We start from the raw sequence: 18,375 nt of genomic DNA, 5'->3' as shown, positions 1-18,375 counted from the left end.
AAAAGAAAATGCCTAACTAGTCTCAGCCAAATTATAGACTTGCTTGAGGAAAACCTATAAAAAGCAGAATATCTCTGAAGTGACCTCAAGGTTTTCCAGCATATGAAGTAATATTTTGCTCATGCCACTTTTAGCCTACTAATACATGTTTTATGTAGAGTTTTAATTACAATACCCCTTTTTTCTGCATTTTCACTTTACCATTTCTTAAAAAAAATTTGACAAATAAAAAAAGCTTTAAAAAAAAATACTAACTTATCTAATTGAAAATAAATTGAAGGATAAGTTTCCCTGCTCTCTGAATGTTACTAGAGTAACTGGAGTCAATTCTCTCTGCTAAAATAAGAATAGACTCTTGATTTTTTAGATTCTCCAAGAAAATTAGCCTTATGCTTTCCTCAACAGTGAAAGATTATTCAAAATAGTTTAAGAATGGTGAATGAAGATGAGCTAGTGTCTCCTTTCATATTCATAAAACTGTACAGATTTAATGACAGGGAGGCACGTAAATTGCTACTGGAGCTTGAAGTGTCCACCCTAGTTCATATATTTTTTTGGTGGCTGACATGCTAAGCTATTTTAGAGTATATCCTGCATTCAAAAGTTAAGAAGGAGTTATGTTACTGGGGCCTTAAGTAAATTAGAGAACACCATGCTTCTATGTTAAAATACCATCTAAATCTGATTAGTACTACTAGTAATTTTCAGAATTGAATTTGATTTTCAATATGTACATGCTCTGTTTGTAAAATTCATTTAACATGAACAACAATGAAAAACATTTTTTAGTCAGGTTCCCATTCCCATGCAGAACTGTGGAGATGAACTATCTAGTTTGAAGACTGCAATGTTGCTTAAATAGCAACTAACTGCTTTAGAAAGCATAATCTGTTAATGACAATTTTAAAGTATTTTTAACAAAGAGAGGGGATAATTTTGGCCCAAAATTTATCTAACTGCTTTCATACTATGAGGTCATATTTTGATGATTTATGTAACAAGATGGCCTAAACAGTGGTAGTCTTTTTTTTTTCCCCCCCAAAAAAAACATTCTTCAGACTTGAGTATATGAATAATCAAGCTTCATAGACCTTGCTCCAAATAAAATTATAGTTACAGAACAGAATTACAGTTCTTACAAATACCACAAACACTTCACTCAAGATTTATTGGTGAATTCACTGGGTGAGTCAGCAGCTCATCTCTGTAACACCGAATGCCATCACCACGAGGAAATTCAGAAACTCGACCAGGGAGTCCTTACAAAAGGGATGCAGTCTTACTGTATCTATGGTCTTGGATATTACAACCCCTTTTGAAAGGTAAATTTTAAGCATACAAAATCAGAACAGGTCATCACAAGCTCCTTCCCAAACATCTTTTTGGTTCATAGCAGCTCAGACCTGGCTGAGTCTGAAAGGTTCCTGTAGCAGCTGTCCCCCTCGACAGGCAAAAGCAGTTAGTACATACAGCACTGCGTAACAGTAACTCATACCTGAACGCTGACCAGCATGAGGGACTGTGGGAGCCAACCCAAGAAGCTGACGACAGTTCTATGTTCAAACACACCACGAAGACCAAGGCCCAGATGCCCAACACCACATTGCTACGAACACCCCCACTCATAACGTGCTTTTAAGTCCCATGGTATAGGTTGCTAGTTACAGGGCCAACAAACAGCACCTTTCTCTGACAGCATTTTCATTCGGCTGAGTCAAGAGCACTTGTGATTGAAACTTGCAGTTCAGTAAGACCAAAGCAGCTTAGTATTTATTTTATGTGAGAGGCAGCCAAGCCATTACCTGAACACGGCCCGGAGGTACCTACGTTAGGTGATTTCTGATAGCGGAGGTCTATTAAACAAAGTCATAACCAGACCCAATTGCAGAAAGCTAAGGCTAGGCTGTTTCAATCGTGCTTTTAAGTAACAAGGATTAACAACTGAGCAATATAGTGAAGAATGTCACAGAACCTCCACTTCTTGAAGTCTTCAGTCAAAACTGCCATTCACAACACAACCTAGAGCTCCAGTATTAATTCTAGACTTAGAGGCATGAGTCACTTCATTACCGTGCATGGTCTACAATTAGCTGTTACTGCCAAGGAAAGAAAGCCCAGGATCACTGTGGATCACTCAGCTCTACAGCAATTTAGAGGATGGACTGAAAGCAAACCAACCCCCAAAACTCTTATGCCCCTGTGCAACTGCTGGAATACCCTCATTTTGAATACTACGTAGTATTTTGACTTCTTTTCCCTTATAAAGAATATAGTTAAATAAATAAATAAAGGGCAGGGGGACTGATCAGGGCTATAGAGCAGTCCCACACAAGGAGAGATTACAGGTGAATTTTAACTTCCAGAAAAGAAATGGCAAAGAATATACAGGTTTAGGTCTATAAAATCACACACAAGATGGCAAGCAGGAAACTACACACCATTATTCAGAAAACACATCAGAAAGTAGCAAATGAAAGTGATCAGGCAGAAGCTATAGAAGAAACTTTTACACATACTGTACAGTAAAATACTGGAACTCCTGGCACAGGATGCTGCAGAATCCCCCCAAAACGAGTGAAAGAATTGGGCCACTTAATGGGCAAGGCCTTATTCAGAGATGCACATGGTGCCTTAAGTCCTTAAGCAGCAGTCTGCTAAAAACTGGGAACGCACTCGGTATTACTGACCACTGTCTCTCTGGGCTGGAGACACTTTTGGCCTGCCATAGTGCAGCCATTCTTCTGAGCACGTGTCTGTTAACATGCACACATCGGAACTACTGCTCATTGTATTACTGCTTCTAGCTAACATTAACCTGCTCATATTAGTAATGGTAAAAATAACAGCTATTTTTAATAGGTCATTCTATTAAATATCTATTCATATTTCTGGAAATGAAAAAAAAAAAACCACAAATCACCAAGAAGTTGTAAAAGCAGCTAAGGCTCCAGCTCAAGTCCTCATCTCACCCACTCCCTTTTTTCACCAAAGGGCACAATATTTTTATCAGCTGGTATGAAATAACGTAAAGAATTGGAGATGTTTAAGCTGGCATTTCCTGATCAGCATGTGAGATCAAACGCTTTATTTTTTAATAAATGTTTTATGTTTTCACATTTACTGTTTGAATGTGTTTCCATTTATTAAAGATGTAATTAACAAGCTTTTTAACTTGAACAGAATCTCTCAAAAGTTATGGTTAATAAAATTTATGGTATTAAACCTAGTAAGGGAAGTATTACTCTAGGTGATTTAAGTAAGTTTGTACAATTAAACCATTATGAAGTACAGATAATTTTCGATAATGTTTGCAGAGAGCTATCAAAGAAGCATAACAATTATTAGCAGAATTCTTCTTAGAAAGCATTCTTTCAAATTAAGTTTTCCTGGAATTAACACACACTGTCAAAATGCACAAATCATTTTGAAAATGGGAAGTGCGTTGGACAAAAACCCACCAGTTTAAACAACATATACCTCATGATGCCACTAAAGCATTTTCAGCTGTGTGGTATAACAAGAAAGAAATCTTATTTTTTCTCTGCAATATGAATTTATTTTCCATGCAAATGTTTTTGACTGAAAATGTTTTATTACATGAAAGCTTGCAGAAATAAATTCTGTTAAATACAGAAAAAATTTAAAAATGCAACATTTTTCTTAGAAAAATGTTGTGACAAGATTTAGGCAAAACTGATCTATTTCCTTAGGAATCGTTCTATTTTCTGTTATAAAACAGCTCAAATATATTTTCTATGCTTTATACAAGATGAAATATGATTTACACATGAAATGTGTAAGTTCTCATATGCCCAGCAATTGTGTTCATTTCACAAAGTAGAAAAAAAAAAGTAGTCTTATGGCATCAACAATTGCATAATACACAACCTGTCTTTCCTACTGACCATGTCCATGCTATTTCCTATTTCATACCGAAAGACTTTCAAAATTTTCCTTCATTACTAATGAGATTTAGATTCTTAACCAGCTGATTTTGATTCATTACTCATACAATGAATGTTGAGCTAGTTCCTTCGAATGACTCCAGGTAGAACAATTTATAATATAAACTGCTGCAGCAACTGCATTCTTTTTATTTTAAACTTTGCTTCCAATAAACTTGAGCACTTCAAGCCATGTAGTTCAAAACGTCAAAAAAGATTTGAAACACCTCTTATTCTGATTTCTTTTTTTTTTTTCCTCATGATGTTCCTTAAACACTTCCTTTGTAGGGCTAGAGTTGAAGTCTATTACTTTAAAATCAAATTCATAGTTAAAAAAACAACCAACTTTTTTTGCCCTATCTCTAAGATCACAAGTGTAACTAGCTCAGGATGTTACAATATTAAAAAACATTGTGAAAAGTAACAGAACAAGTTGACACACTTTCAAATGTGACATTTAAAACAGCAATATTGCTTTTCCAATTTTTAACTCTTGAAGAAAAAAAATCAACCGAAGTATTTCCTGAAAATTTTGGTCAAACCTGCTTTTATGTTTGCGAAGTTGAAAAGAATACACAGCTATAGAATGCCTGAAGCACTCATGCTGATGTTTGAAAATTTTTGTAAAGCCTTCTCATGTAACATTCACATTGTAATCTGAATCTTTTCAAAAAATCAATCTCATTATCACCCTAGCCTCAGTATCTGACTTTCAGTTAACAAGCAAAGTTAAAAAGCAATGTTTTTTAGACTATAAAGTTACAATTACAAATACTTGAAAACTAAGTGACAAAAACACCCATTTCGCTGAGATCTTAACGGTTTTATTCACAAAATAAACAGCTTCGTCTTTTCAAAGGAAGAATTTAACAGAAAGACTCAATGCAAAGTTATAAAAAAGTGGTACTGAAAATTTGAAAAAGTCTGATAAAATTTACAAATGCAAACTATCACTTTGTACAAAATTTTTTTTAAAGAAGTTCAGTAATAGATTTTAAAATACAGTTTTAACAGCTCAGAAATGCACATTTATTTCAAACTCTGGTTAGGTATTATTTTCGTCTGTGTGGGGAATTCTCCCTTCGTCTGTCCTCATTCTTTCTGGGTTCTCTGTACTGCTCAGAATAACGGTTGTACTTCTCTCGGTGTTTTTCTGAACCATTTCTGTATCGGTCTTCCTGTTCCTCCTCTCTCGGACTTGAATTATTACGGGCTCTCTCTCCAGATTTTGTTCTTTCTCTTTTTCTACTGCGATGTCCATTATCTTTGCTCCAGTGTCTGTAATTTTCATCATCAGACAAAGAAGCTCTTCTCTCTGCTTTCTTCGGTTTTGAATTACTGTGTTTATTTTCTAGATCCTTACTTCTTTCATGGTTCCTATCCTTCCCACTATGGTAACTGTCTCTGCCATTGGACTCATCTCTGTGATGATATTTTGATACGTCATCTCTCCTGTGTGATTCTCTCACATTTCGGTGATTTCTTTCTGATTTGCTCTCAGTATCACTTCTTTCCTCTTGCTGCCTCCTTCCCATTTTCTTTTCAAGGGATTTCCTTTTCCTTTCTTGTTTTTTCCTGGAAACTTTATCAGATTCTCTATTTTTCTTTTGCATTCTCTTTCTTTTGGCTTTAGGAACATCTGAAATTGTAACAAAATTATGGGAATAAGGTTGCATTTTAATGTATTACGCTGAACTTGTTAAACTACATAGAAAGTTCTAGAGAGTTATTTTTTTGTCAGAAAACTTTTGTGGGTATCTGGACAAAGGTTTCAAAATAATGTGCTTTGATTTTATTGCTCCCCCTCACCCCCAACTGAGTGTCTCATGCAATGGGGGAAAATTCACCCATTCTTTAATTGAGCAGGTACTGATCATTTTTAAATGTCTGTCTGCATTACAGGCTTTTTATTTTACATAAGGAGAAATTCTCCATAAAAGCGTGAACTCACTATCAAGCCCGAGACTACTCTCCATTTTTCCTCTAAGCTTCACTATTTCTCAGTAACTCCATTGTTACTAACACAAGAACCTCACGTTAACAAAAAGCAAGGTCACAACGCATCACCCCAAAACCTTAAGAGCATACAAATAAGAAATTAGGGAATAACCTTCTGCATTTCATCCCATTTACAATGCCTATACAGGTATTGAGAACATGATGCAGCTCAAACTAAAAAGAAACTTCTTCCTCAACTTACAAAAACCCCAACAAACCTGCACTTGAATGCAAAACCTTACTAAGCAGTCGTATCAGTGTTAAAATAGAGTAACTCACTAAATGGGAATCTGACATAAGATCTGCAAACCTGTTGATCCAAGAATTTTTTGGTTACGTAAGATGTGCTTTCATATTTGAAAAGATTTGAATTTCTATGTACTGACAAAACTCCAACAACCTTGCCTCTCCCCCTCCCACCCAGTTAATTGCTTAAGAGGGAACAACTCAAATTTGTAGATGTGGCTGCCACTCACGAGTGTCCATCAGCAGGGCTTTTATCCTTTAGCTACCTGCAAGTCATGCCTGCCTTTTGAGAACCTCTACCCATCATCGTCCTCTTGTTGACTTGATACAAAAGGACCAGGCATAGGCTGTAAAGTCATACATCAAAGCACTCTCACAAATAATTTTTTTTTTTTTAGAAAGATCACCTTTCCCAGACCATCCAGTCTCTTAAAATCATTAACTTTTCCAATTACTTCCTGGAAAAGCTTATCAGTCAATGGAGATTAAAAACAGCAGATGGGGAAAAATCGCCAGCACTATCCTATGAGGAAACAGAGACATGCTGAAATGGCTTGAGATAGTGGTACTGCAGCAACATAACAATGGCCCTTTGGCTCATTTTCAGGAGAAAGAGTGACAGCTTTGTAAACAATTTAAGATTAAAACTAACTTCTTTATTTCTAAATACACAGTAGTGCTCATCTCAGTGGAAGAGGCCTTACTCTTCCTGTTTGCTCTTTGTAAGGAACCTCTAGATGTCACTCGACAGTATTTATCAGTAACAGCCATTTAGAACAACTATTAATTCACCTTATTGTATGAACTATAGTATCATATCAGCTAACTGTTTCTAATCACCTTTTGAAAATATCACAGCCATAAACTGATTTAAAGTACATCAAATATCTGAATTCTACACCAGCTGGCTAGTCTCATGTCTGAACTAAGGCTTCCTGGTATTCCGATAAAACGCAATGATGGATCAATTCAGACAGATTTTAATACATTAAGTTTTTTAAACAGTGTTTTCCCTATTATTTCACATCCACTAGAATGCAGAAAAAGACCTATGAAAGTAAATACAAAAGAACAAGCTGCTTTGATAACAGACAAATTTCGTCCTCTGCTGGACCTGTTTTGGTTGACCTCTCCAGAGCAGTGCCGAGCTGAGCTAACTGGTGAAGTTCCACACATTAACTGTCAGTAAGACAGTAATCTCTAATTTAGCTGTATACTCAATTTCTCCATTTCTAATCAGCAGTTTTTCTATTTTCTCTTACACACTGCACTGTTAAAAACACTGAAATACTGTAGCACATTCCTCTGAAAAATGCCTTTAAACTCTACCAAGTTATTTTAAAGATTTAAAAAGCTGCAAATAGAGGAAGACTTGGAGTTATAACCAGTAACGGACCTGAACCAAGTTTACCATTAAAGAATACAGTTATCTCCAATTAGTGTTCTGACCACTGTATCTAAGTACACAAGGACCAGGGGGGAAAAAAAAAGTGAAACCAGGCTGCAAAGATATAAAAATGCAAGTTTTAATGAATGTGTTCCTGAATGGAGAAAGGACAAGTAGTAAAAGGGAAGGTCCTAAACTTAGAAAAATAAAGTGTTCATACTAGCAGACTGCAGACTCAGTTGGTTTGTCACTAAGGACTTACCTCTCTGGTTCCTATCAAGCAGTTCAGCAGAGCTGCAGCTGTCTATGCAGGAGCCATCTGGCTCTTTGCTGAACCAATGCCTTCTCTGACCCTGTTTAACTGCGCCCTCCTCTAGTGCTTTGTCGTCATTAATGCGATTAATGCGATGACACACAAATCAGACTTTGTACAGCAAGATTGCAATGGAGAACAAAAACGCATTTCCAAAGCGTGAGCAGTTCACACTGCTTTTATTTTATTAACATTTTCATTTCAAAAGCATGTAATGAATCAAATTAACTTTGAATCAGCAAGCTTCTCTACTATAGAAAGTCATGCTGTGTTATCATCTGCTCATGTTATATACAATGGGGGAGACTGCACACACAAACTCATGCTAGCATGTACTTCATAGATTAAGCAATGTTTATGACACTTCACATCAAATAGAAGGTTCTACATCAGCAGGATGGTATAAGATGTTAAACACTAATTATAATGCATAAAACTACAAAATACTAAGTTGTCAGCAAAAGCTAATTCTTCCTTGGAGATTTCTCTACAGACAAGAACCTTCGCTATATCACCACACAAACTCTTCCTGAGGAAGAGGAATTAGAAATGGAGACTCTGAAGGAGGATAAAATTTAAACACACTGCTAGACCTGAACAATGTCATTTCTGACCCATGAAGAAGCACATATTTACAAGGAAGGACACAAGTAGTATCAAACTCACTCAATCAAGCCAAGCAAAAAGAGAGTTTTAGACATTAGTCTCTACAGTTCACCAGTAAGCATCCCACAGAGATATTGACAGGGAATGACTCTAATCCCTCCATCCTCCAACGAAACTGAAATGATAGTACTGTGCAACAGGTATCAACTGTGTAAAAAAGTAATCTACAAAACAATGCTCCTCAGATATTTAAGTATCTAGAAATGGAACTCAGTTTTTCTAAATTCTAAAATAAAATTTCCATGAGCAATATTTAATATTTTAAAACTTGTAAGTTTAAAAAAATTGGTTAGTTTTTTAAAGCAGAGAAACTAACACTGTCTATAGCTAGTTTTTCCTTAAAACAACTATATATAGAATAGAACTAGATAAGTATATAGAAGTAAATAAGAGAGAAGTACATAGTTATAGCTCATGTTTAAGTACCTGAGTCACTGCTGTTGTCACTGCTAGATGAGGAGTCACTGCTGCTGGATGACTCTGAGCTACTACTACTGCTGCTGTCAGAATCAGAATCTGAGGAAGAGTCTGTCTCTGAAGATGAAGAGGAATCTGATGACTCAACATCTTGTTTCTGTGTCATTATCATCTTTGGTGCATTTTTAAGATGCTCCCGTAACTCATCCCTAATTAACAAAAAAAAGGGGGGGAGTTTTCAAATTTTTTTTTCCTTTTTTGGCAGGGGGGAGGAGAGAGAAGGAAAGTAAATATCAAATCAGAAAAGTGTTCCTCACGTTAGTCCTCCAAGGCCAATAGAAGTGAAGAAATTGATGGCAAAGCGAGTGTTTCTTGGGTTATCCCGAGGCAATAATCCCTCAAAGAAAGGCTGCAATGTTCTGATGGAAACAAACATCTAAATTAAACACCATGCCAGCTTAGCACTAATTCTCATTGACATTAATAAACTGAAAAAGAAACTGTACGGATCTCCATAGGACAGCAAAACTTTTCTCTTCATGCACTTTTCAATACTTTCATTGTTTATATCTGTGATGTATCTGATCAAAATGCTATTTGAAAACTTGCTCTTTTATGAAAAAAATCTTCTTCACACACAGAATTACATACATACTGTCAGATTATGGCAACAGAAAGCCTGATTTTGTGAAGCCCTGAAGAGTCTTGTGAAACCACAGTAGCCTGTGATAGCAAAGGACAATACTTGTTGACCAAGAAGTTCAAAGATCTAGGTACCTATGCTGAAATCCCAAACAGGGCTCTAAGTATAGTTTCAAGTTTAAGTTTACATGAGCTAAAGCATCTACTAAATTCTTCATCATACACAGAAGAAATCCCAACTTACAGCAAATAGCTCAAGCAACTGCAAGGAACATTGCCAGAATGCAACGCATTCAATCACATACAGGCTTAAAAGAATGTGTTATTTACACTACACTTAAGGATAAGCAACCAATCCTAGAAAGACTGTTATTAACAGTTATGTGCTTTTTTCTAAGTTTTGTCAGAAAAAGAAACATTTATTAAACAGCTATATAGCTGACAATACACAAAAATAGACGTGCACTTGGAAAATTCTTATTCAAGCTGAATATCATTGGAGAAAAAAATGTAAGATACATCTTGCAAACAGTCATGCACATACTTGAACCCAAATTGGTGGTAACACACTCAGCTTAATGGGACTCTCTGCAATGACTAAATCTATACATGAACTTATTCTTGAAGTACTCCAGCTACAGAACTGCAGTCTTGGTTGAACTTGAAAACAAAGTTCTTATTTGTACTTTTTCAGATAAAGAAACTAATTAGATTTACAGTTTTGAAAGTAAAATTTCAACTTACTCATCTTTTAATCTTGCATTTAGATTAGGAAGTCCCATATATTCACTGAGTTCCTGAAAGAATATTTTGACAAAAATTCTACTGGAGGATGTGGTAGTTTCTTCACTCAGTATTATACATTCAAGGACCTGAAAATATTTAGAAACATATTTAGAAAAAAAACTTAAGTTTAAACATACATTCTTTTATTTATCTTAAAAACTTTTGTGCTCCTGAAATAACTAATAAAGACTGATTTTTTTTTTTTTTTAACACTGCCCTCCCCCCAAGAACATAAACCGTGTAATTCCTAGTCAAGACTTTCTTCCTCAAAAATTCTTTTCTACCACCTGGGAGCAGTTTCTAATCATATTTATGCTAATAATTCTTTAAGGATTTATTTCATCCAGGAAAGCTCCATAAGAGAAAATCAGGTCTGTGAACTTCTGGGAAGTTAAAGATTTGGGACTTAAGTTCTAAAGAGGTGAAATATTTGGACTGACTTGTGTGTGCCTGAAGAATGACAATTAGACTAGGCTGTGAAACAAGAATAAAACAGTATGAAAAGAGAAGTTACCTTGATATTTATTTCTTCATTTTTAATGTTATATAATAATATCTCAGAACGCAAGATTGCTTTTATTTGGCAGTTAAATCACAAAATAGCAGTATTTTTATATTTCTTATAATTCTATAAAACTTTAAATTTAATATATAAAGATAATTTTAAAAGGTTTCTTTAGGCTTTTTTTAGAGACATTTCTGCTATTTACATTGCTGATTAAAAGTTCAAAATCCTAAAAAAAGTACATTTTAATCAACCAATTCCAGCTGAGCTCCATAAAATAACAGCTTAAATCAACTACTTCGGAATGGGGAGGGAGGATGACGATGCACAGGAGGCAGAAAGAGGAGATGGAGCAACACAGAATTGTTCAACAGTGTCTGAGAAGATACTTAAAATAATCCAGTTTGCTACAAATACAAGTAGTTCCAAATTGTAGAATAAATACTAAAACTAATATACTATATATTATTTCTGAATACGGGAGATTAATTATTGAAAAAGAAATCTAGGACAATAGCCTTTTTTTACTTACACTCCAGGGAATGGAATCGGTGTACAGTAGATGAGCAAACATCTTGGCAACGTTCCTCAGTTTGTTCGTTTCCAAACGATGAATAGTATCATATTGCTCTTTGAAAATAGCTTCAAAGGATTCCATATATTCTTTTTTTAACATGCAGAAACGCTGAGACAACATTGTACAATTTAAACAACCAGATTAAACAAAATATTAAACAAGCAAATAACCTACATATATGTGACCTAATGGTGCAAATATTTACTGCAAGATTTTCCTTTTAAATAATGCTTGGAGGAGGAGAAAATACCTTCAAATGGATACGTTTCATCGCTTTCAGCGGTTTGTCAGAACAAGAAACTTATCTGCATTGCAAAGTAGTAATTACCAATTTTGAACTACAGCAAGTTATCCAGCAATTTCTTTTACTTCCGAACATCCAGTATTTTCACTTGATGTAACCCCATCAAATGTAACTTTTTTTCATGACATCATTGAATGAGTATTTAAAATTTGAGAGGCAGCAGGGAACACAGAGGTAAGACATTTTGGACATAAACATTCCAAAGAACATGGAAATTAACATTTATATTCTACTGAACATCTAGATGCATATGGTTAGTGCTTTGTAACTGACCGTCAGCAGAAGTACTTCCTCAAATACTGGATAAAAAATACAAATGGAAAAAACCACTCCCTTTCTGCATAACTTGCTCCCTTGAGAAGGCAAGTATTTTATCTTAACTAGTCAGATCTATCAATATCATAGATAGGGAAAACTTAACTCAGAAATAACTGCAACTAAATTAGCAATTAGTTACACAAAACCAAAGAGCTAGCATTTACTGAAAAACAAACAAACAAAAACCCCACCCACAACCCCAGGACAGTAAGTATTCAGTCTTGTGCTCTAAATAAAACTGACTAAGCAGCTTTCAACGAAGCCTAAAAGACAAGCATCTCCAAAATTCATCTTCAGCACTGCAAAAAGGATATTTTCTGGTAACTCATAATACTTTTACCTTTTTTTAGTACCATTCCTTTGCCACTGATTTATTGTTCTACCATAATGAGAAAAGAGGGAGGCAAAAAAAGCAACAATATAAAGAGAAAATGAGTTCTCTCATTCTGCATTCACTATGCTTACTACAATCAAAATATTAATTCAGTCCACTAATACAACCAATCAACTAATATAACTATTTTCAGAATGATAAAAAGACTATTAGTTTTATTTATCCATTAAAACTTAAGTTTGACATGCACAAAAAATAGGGTAAACCAGTGATATTATCTACCATAAAGTGTAAAATCTGAAAACAGAACTCACCCCTGCTAGTAACCCAAAGAATTTCTCATATGTTCTTTGCTGAGCACAGCAGTCAAGTATCATATTGCAGAGTTCTTTCTGGTTTAAGACAAGAAAAAAAATATTTCTCCAGGTAAATTCACTGTAGCAGCAAAAAACCATCATTACTAAGTACCAAAATATTGAAGAAATATTACATGGATGCAAGCTTTGAAACAAAAGCATTTACATAAAACTTCATTGGCAACATCAGTAGTTTTCCAAATTTCTCATGTTTTAGAAATTATCTGGCACATGAATATGAACTTCTGCCATTCAAATTTCTTCTTCTGCTTAAGCTAAAATTTATGAGTTAACACATTGTACATCTAACCAAAGAAGGTCAAAACTAATTTACAAACTGACTTTACCACAGTGCAAAAAGGAGGTATAAGATAAAAAGGGAAGGTTTTGAAGGTGCTTTTTTGTGATTCTGTTTTTTTGTTTGTTTGTTGTTTGGGCTTTTTTTTTGTTTTGATTGTTGTTTTGTTTTTTTTTTAAATAGCACAAATCCCTGCATTTATAGAAAATGAAGATTCTTCGCAACTTCCAAACGTCAAAATGGCTTACAGACAAGCCATTTGGAAACTCAAATATAATGTGCATGCTTAGCAGCATATTTCCAAAATCAGAACTATCTGTAGATTTTGGTATATACTAACATCTTTAATTATTCAGCCATAATTTTCATGACAAGCTCTGCTTACCATAAGCAACTGGAAGGCAGTGTTTCACTGCAACTGCTTCAGCAGAGAGGCCTGAGGGTGACATTCAGAAAGACTAAACTCAGCCTTGGGAGGTCGATATGCCTAGACTTCCTCTATAACCAAGAGAGTGAGAGGAACTTTTCTAAAGAAGGTTGTTTAGGCTCATGTTCTGAATCACCCTCTAGAAAAGCATCTCTCCTTCTTGGCTAGGAAGGAGCAGAGGAAGCCTAGCTAGATTAGCCTCCCAAAACTTTTGTGCATCCCCCATCACTGACAGCCTGCCTTCCATTTTTCCCTGTCTCCATGGTGGTCATGGATGTAAGCACCAGCTACAGCAGTCCCGCAGAAGATGCTCTCCTTCCATTGATACTAACTATCTAGAACAGTTAGTCCCAGTCTTTTTGGAATACACTGGCTGTAAAGTCTGGCTCCCTTTCTCCTTGTTCCCCAATACCATCACCCCAAGATCATTACTGAATCACCCTCTGGCAACTACCTCCTCCTATTCTTTCACACACACCAAACCAAAAACCAGAGGGAAACACACATGGGTGGATTCTGCTTTGTACCTCGCCTCTAGGACCAGAGCCCTGCAGTGATTTAGGCAAGTAAGTATACACGAGTTTAAAAACAAACTTATTCCTCTGACCTACTATGTAAGTTGCAGATTGTCATACAGCTATGAACTGGTTTAGGGCACATTTTGAAACATTAATTAAGACAAGTGAAGCAAACATTTTTATATAAATTAAGAGCCATGAAATACATGGTGCTTAAACAGGACTGCAGTTTTTCCCCATTAACTTTTTTTATTATTATTTTCTCATAAGACCAACTCCATCGCATAAATCAATTTATGACATTCCCAAATAGGTTTTCAGCTGTCAGTCATCTATCTTTTACAATTAGTTTAATTTCCCTTTAAACTAATAACAACACTCCCATTAAAAATATTGGATAATTTCAAGTATTTTGTCCTCTTTACATCTTACACTAGTTTACTGTAACATATACCAGATTTCATATTCTCCCACTTGTGCCATTCCTCCAAGCATGTATTCTGAAAAGAAACACTTTGCCCATCATAAAAACTCAAACCAAATAAAAAGCCAACCATGCTGAACATGAAAAAAATACCCCCTCCAAATAACAAGGCAGTAACGTATCAAACAAACTTACAGATGTGTTTAAAGGCATTCCTTTCAACACTGTCACACTGTGTTAGTGTGATGTATTAAAATGCATATTAACTTTTTATATTATCCTGTTTTACAGTAATGCTGCAGTTAATCAGTTTTTAAACAATAAAAAGGGTAAAGTGCTGATGCCACTGCTAATAACGTCAGCAAGACTTGAAAAACAAATTACTTTTCTGCCTCATCTTAAATGCAATTACAACATTGGTGTCCCCTGTGGTTTACAGTAATTAAGTATTTCAACATTTTAATTAAATATTACAATGATTTCTAGAACGGTATCTTGAATAACCACACGCATGAAAATAGATTTGCCCACAAAGACATTCTTGCTACTGTTATCTAAACAACTCGAGGTTAGGTCTAGAGTGACTGTCTTCCAGACTAAAAATTAACAAACTTTAAAATGACTTAATTGTTTGAGAGATGTGACAAGTTCACATGGCAATTCTAGCTTCATTTATAGCTTTAAAGGTTAGTTAACTAATTTCTGTACTCCCAATGATAACACTTCTGGTGATGTTTATGGCAGGAAGAGCCTGTGATTTTTAGTCCATCGCTTGCTTTAAAGAACGCAATGGGTTTGTTTCCCAGTTTTACAGGCAATTTATATACTGTGTTGTTCAACAGTTTTCATACAATGCTCAACAAGTGACTGTTCAGCTTAGGTAAGAAGGTATGTATAGCTATCCAATCATGAAGTAAAACGCTTTGAAAATATCCCAGGTGAACAATCTTTTGTAAAGATCTTTAATTCATTATTGTATCATGGAAAAAAATGGCACTTCCCAAAACTGCTAGAGACAGAAGATAAGGAGAAAGCTCCCTCTAAACACACTGCATGTCTTACAGTTCTCCCTAAACATTTCCTACTAGCTCTTACCCAAACAGGATAATGGTTTAGATGGACCATGGCTCAACCTAACACAGCAAGTAGCATCATACATTTAAAGATGCTAAAGGGTAAACTAGGAAAATACAGAAAAATCGGACTCGCTTTTTTCCCCAGCTTCATCATTTAAAAAAAACAAGCACACCCTGCCCACTCTGTATTCTCTCAGCTTCACACAAAGGCTATGTTCACTGCAGATAGAAGAGCTAAAGCAACTCGGCTTTCTCACTTCCTTCTGATCGTGGGTTCCTTTTTACAGTTAGTACACTTTTTTCCCATTTCTTCCCTTATTTTTTGCTCTTTCTTTTCTTTAAGATTTGCATTCAGCTAAGGCTGCAATTTTGGAGCTGCCCCACAGGCTGCCTCTGAGAGGAGGTCTCCCTCTCCCCTCCCTTGCTGGAAGCGATGCAATTTCCACCTCCCCTCCCTTGCCAGCCACACAGCTCTGTTCCATCCATTGCATACACAGGCTGAAGCAATCATGAGACATCCCCACCCTGTAAGCTAATGTGGCTTCTTAAAATATAAAACTATCAATGCCAGCACTCGGTTTCTACAATGATACAAGGAACTCAAGGAATTGATTTGCTGGAAGCAAATCTAGTAAAGGACATAGGTTGGTTTAAATCAATATGAAATTGGAATTATGTGAAATTAGTGACTTGCATTTTATACGCTTGCACTGCTTTTACAGATGCTACATTTTTCCTTTTTCCTCTTTTATTTCAGCTGAAGCATTTTTTACTTCCACTTACTACCTTAAAGCTTTCCCTACTGCTGCATGTTTTATGTGTGTAACCATCACATGTGCCTATTTTTTCCAGCATCTCTCCTCTTTCTCTTCTTTATTCATTGAATTACCACTTAGAGCCAAAGCTGGCAAAGCCACAGAAGGTGTTTCAGTAGCAGGTGGCCTCTTGGCAAACTATATGCAGTGCTTTCAGCAGCTACTATACTGTCTCCAGGTCTGTCCCATGTTTGGTCAGCTAATGGTCTCTCAACTTTTATTGTCCCTTTATTTACCATTTTTTACCTCAGCTTGTTTTATGTTTAGAGCAACGTATGCTTAAAGCTGAACATGGTTATCAAAATCCTGCACAAATCAGAGCTACAACATTTTACACAGGAATCATTAACTGGATATAAGGATAGATATTTTTAATCATGCTGCTACAAGTTTGCAACACACACACATGCACAAGAGTCTGGTGAAATAATACATTAAAGCCTCACAGTATCTGCTTCCCTTCCACTTCAAGGCTACACATGCAAAACTTAAAACTAAGTGATGCCACTGAGGTAATCTGAGCAATTCCATCTCCTTAGGTTAAATACATACATACGTGTTTGGAAGATCAAAGTCTAGTCAGAATTCTAGCTAACGCCTGTTATCAGTAACACATAAATACAGTGTAATTCTGTATGTCTTCTATACCTACATTTTGTAGACATCAACACATATCACAACATACACAGAAAAGGCAATGAGCTTCCCAATTATAATGAAACTGGCTATTTTTACCTCATTAGTATCTTTAATGTCATAAAGATATGCAATTTTAGAAGACTTTATTTTATGCTTATTGGAAATACTTTAACATAAATATCCCCTGCCACATTTATAAAGCACATGCAGCCTATTTTCCAAAAAATACAGTTAAGCTTTAAGCACTCAAGATAGTTGAAAAGCAGTCTTAGATTTTTAAAAAAATTATTTTCTGGTAGAAAAGATCAGTAAGAGCTGAAAAATTTAAACTCATTAGAAGTTACGATCATATGCTTAAAATAATCTTATCTAATAGATATCATGTATTTAAAGAAGTACTTTTTAAAACTTAAGTTGTGTTTCTGGGACTTCATGCTTATAGGTATGGCTTAAAAGAGCTCTTTTAATCCATTACTAATTATTTCAAGTGATATTTTGAATAATCCATCTATATGTTTAGATGATTTCTCCTGTCAAAGCTCAGCCCCTTTGTGCGATCCACAAGCCTATTAAGACTAACCCCTATTCCATCCTTCAGGTCATTAAAGAAATTTCAGGTCAGCCAAAGCAACTAGTTCATTCATACCTACCGAACTATTTAGAAACTGTTTTCAATTTTAAATATGTAATCTCCATTACTAACTGGAGAGAATGAAAGAGGGTATACTGGTTCCACTAATGGGTCTTTCCAAATTTTAACTCAATATCCCAATTCTGCACCTATATGTGCATTTCCTGATGTTCTATATCTTCAGGGATTACACTGATGTTAACGGCACTGTATGTTACATAAGCTAAAGCCACTGAAGAAGTAAGACCTAGGATATAAAATTTTGATAGACAAACTATAGAGTGTTCAGAAGCAGGTGGGGTTTTTTTTGATGTTGTAGTCTTCTGAGGCTCCTACATGTGTGAAAGCCAGGTCAAAAACACTATGCAATTTGTAAAAACTTTGATCAGTGTAAAATGGCCAGACAGTAACATAATATAAACAAGTATACAAATCAACACTTTGAGTTAAAAAATGTCAAAGTCAAATTTCTAGTGGGAGTGTGGACCCACCTCAAAGTCAAGGCTACTGATAACACTAATAATTCTTTTCTTTCTTCAATACCTTTTGAAGACCCCTGAGGAACAGACCTCAGATTGCTTTTCAACTTGTTATCTACACACCTCTAGCATCAAATATATTATTTCCATTTTAAAGATATAATTCACAAGCCATATAAGCTAACCTATGTATCTTATGTACTGAACAAACACCCTGTAAATTGATGGACTGTCAAAAGTATTCCCAGGATCATACAGGTCAAAGAGATAGCCAA

At 35.4% G+C, this 18,375-nt stretch overlaps 1 protein-coding gene across 1 annotated transcript in view; it reads right to left on the bottom strand.

Annotated features, from left to right (window-relative positions):
* Positions 1–4,746: 4,746 nt before the first annotated feature.
* Positions 4,747–18,375, bottom strand: part of CWC22 (CWC22 spliceosome associated protein homolog) — a 32,797-nt gene continuing 19,168 nt past the window's right edge. The window contains exons 14-19 of the mRNA XM_050900008.1: positions 12,752–12,829; positions 11,437–11,589; positions 10,358–10,485; positions 9,289–9,390; positions 8,981–9,180; positions 4,747–5,583 (exon numbers count right to left, since the gene is read on the bottom strand). Coding sequence (XP_050755965.1) covers positions 4,997–5,583; positions 8,981–9,180; positions 9,289–9,390; positions 10,358–10,485; positions 11,437–11,589; positions 12,752–12,829 — 1,248 coding nt within the window. The 3' untranslated portion in view covers positions 4,747–4,996. The remainder of the gene's footprint in view (positions 5,584–8,980; positions 9,181–9,288; positions 9,391–10,357; positions 10,486–11,436; positions 11,590–12,751; positions 12,830–18,375) is intronic.

This window comes from Gymnogyps californianus, chromosome 7, assembly GCF_018139145.2.
Source record: "Gymnogyps californianus isolate 813 chromosome 7, ASM1813914v2, whole genome shotgun sequence".
Lineage (NCBI taxonomy): Eukaryota > Metazoa > Chordata > Aves > Accipitriformes > Cathartidae > Gymnogyps > Gymnogyps californianus.
Note: the sequence above shows the minus strand (reverse complement) of the source record. Positions and strands in the feature narration are given on the sequence as shown.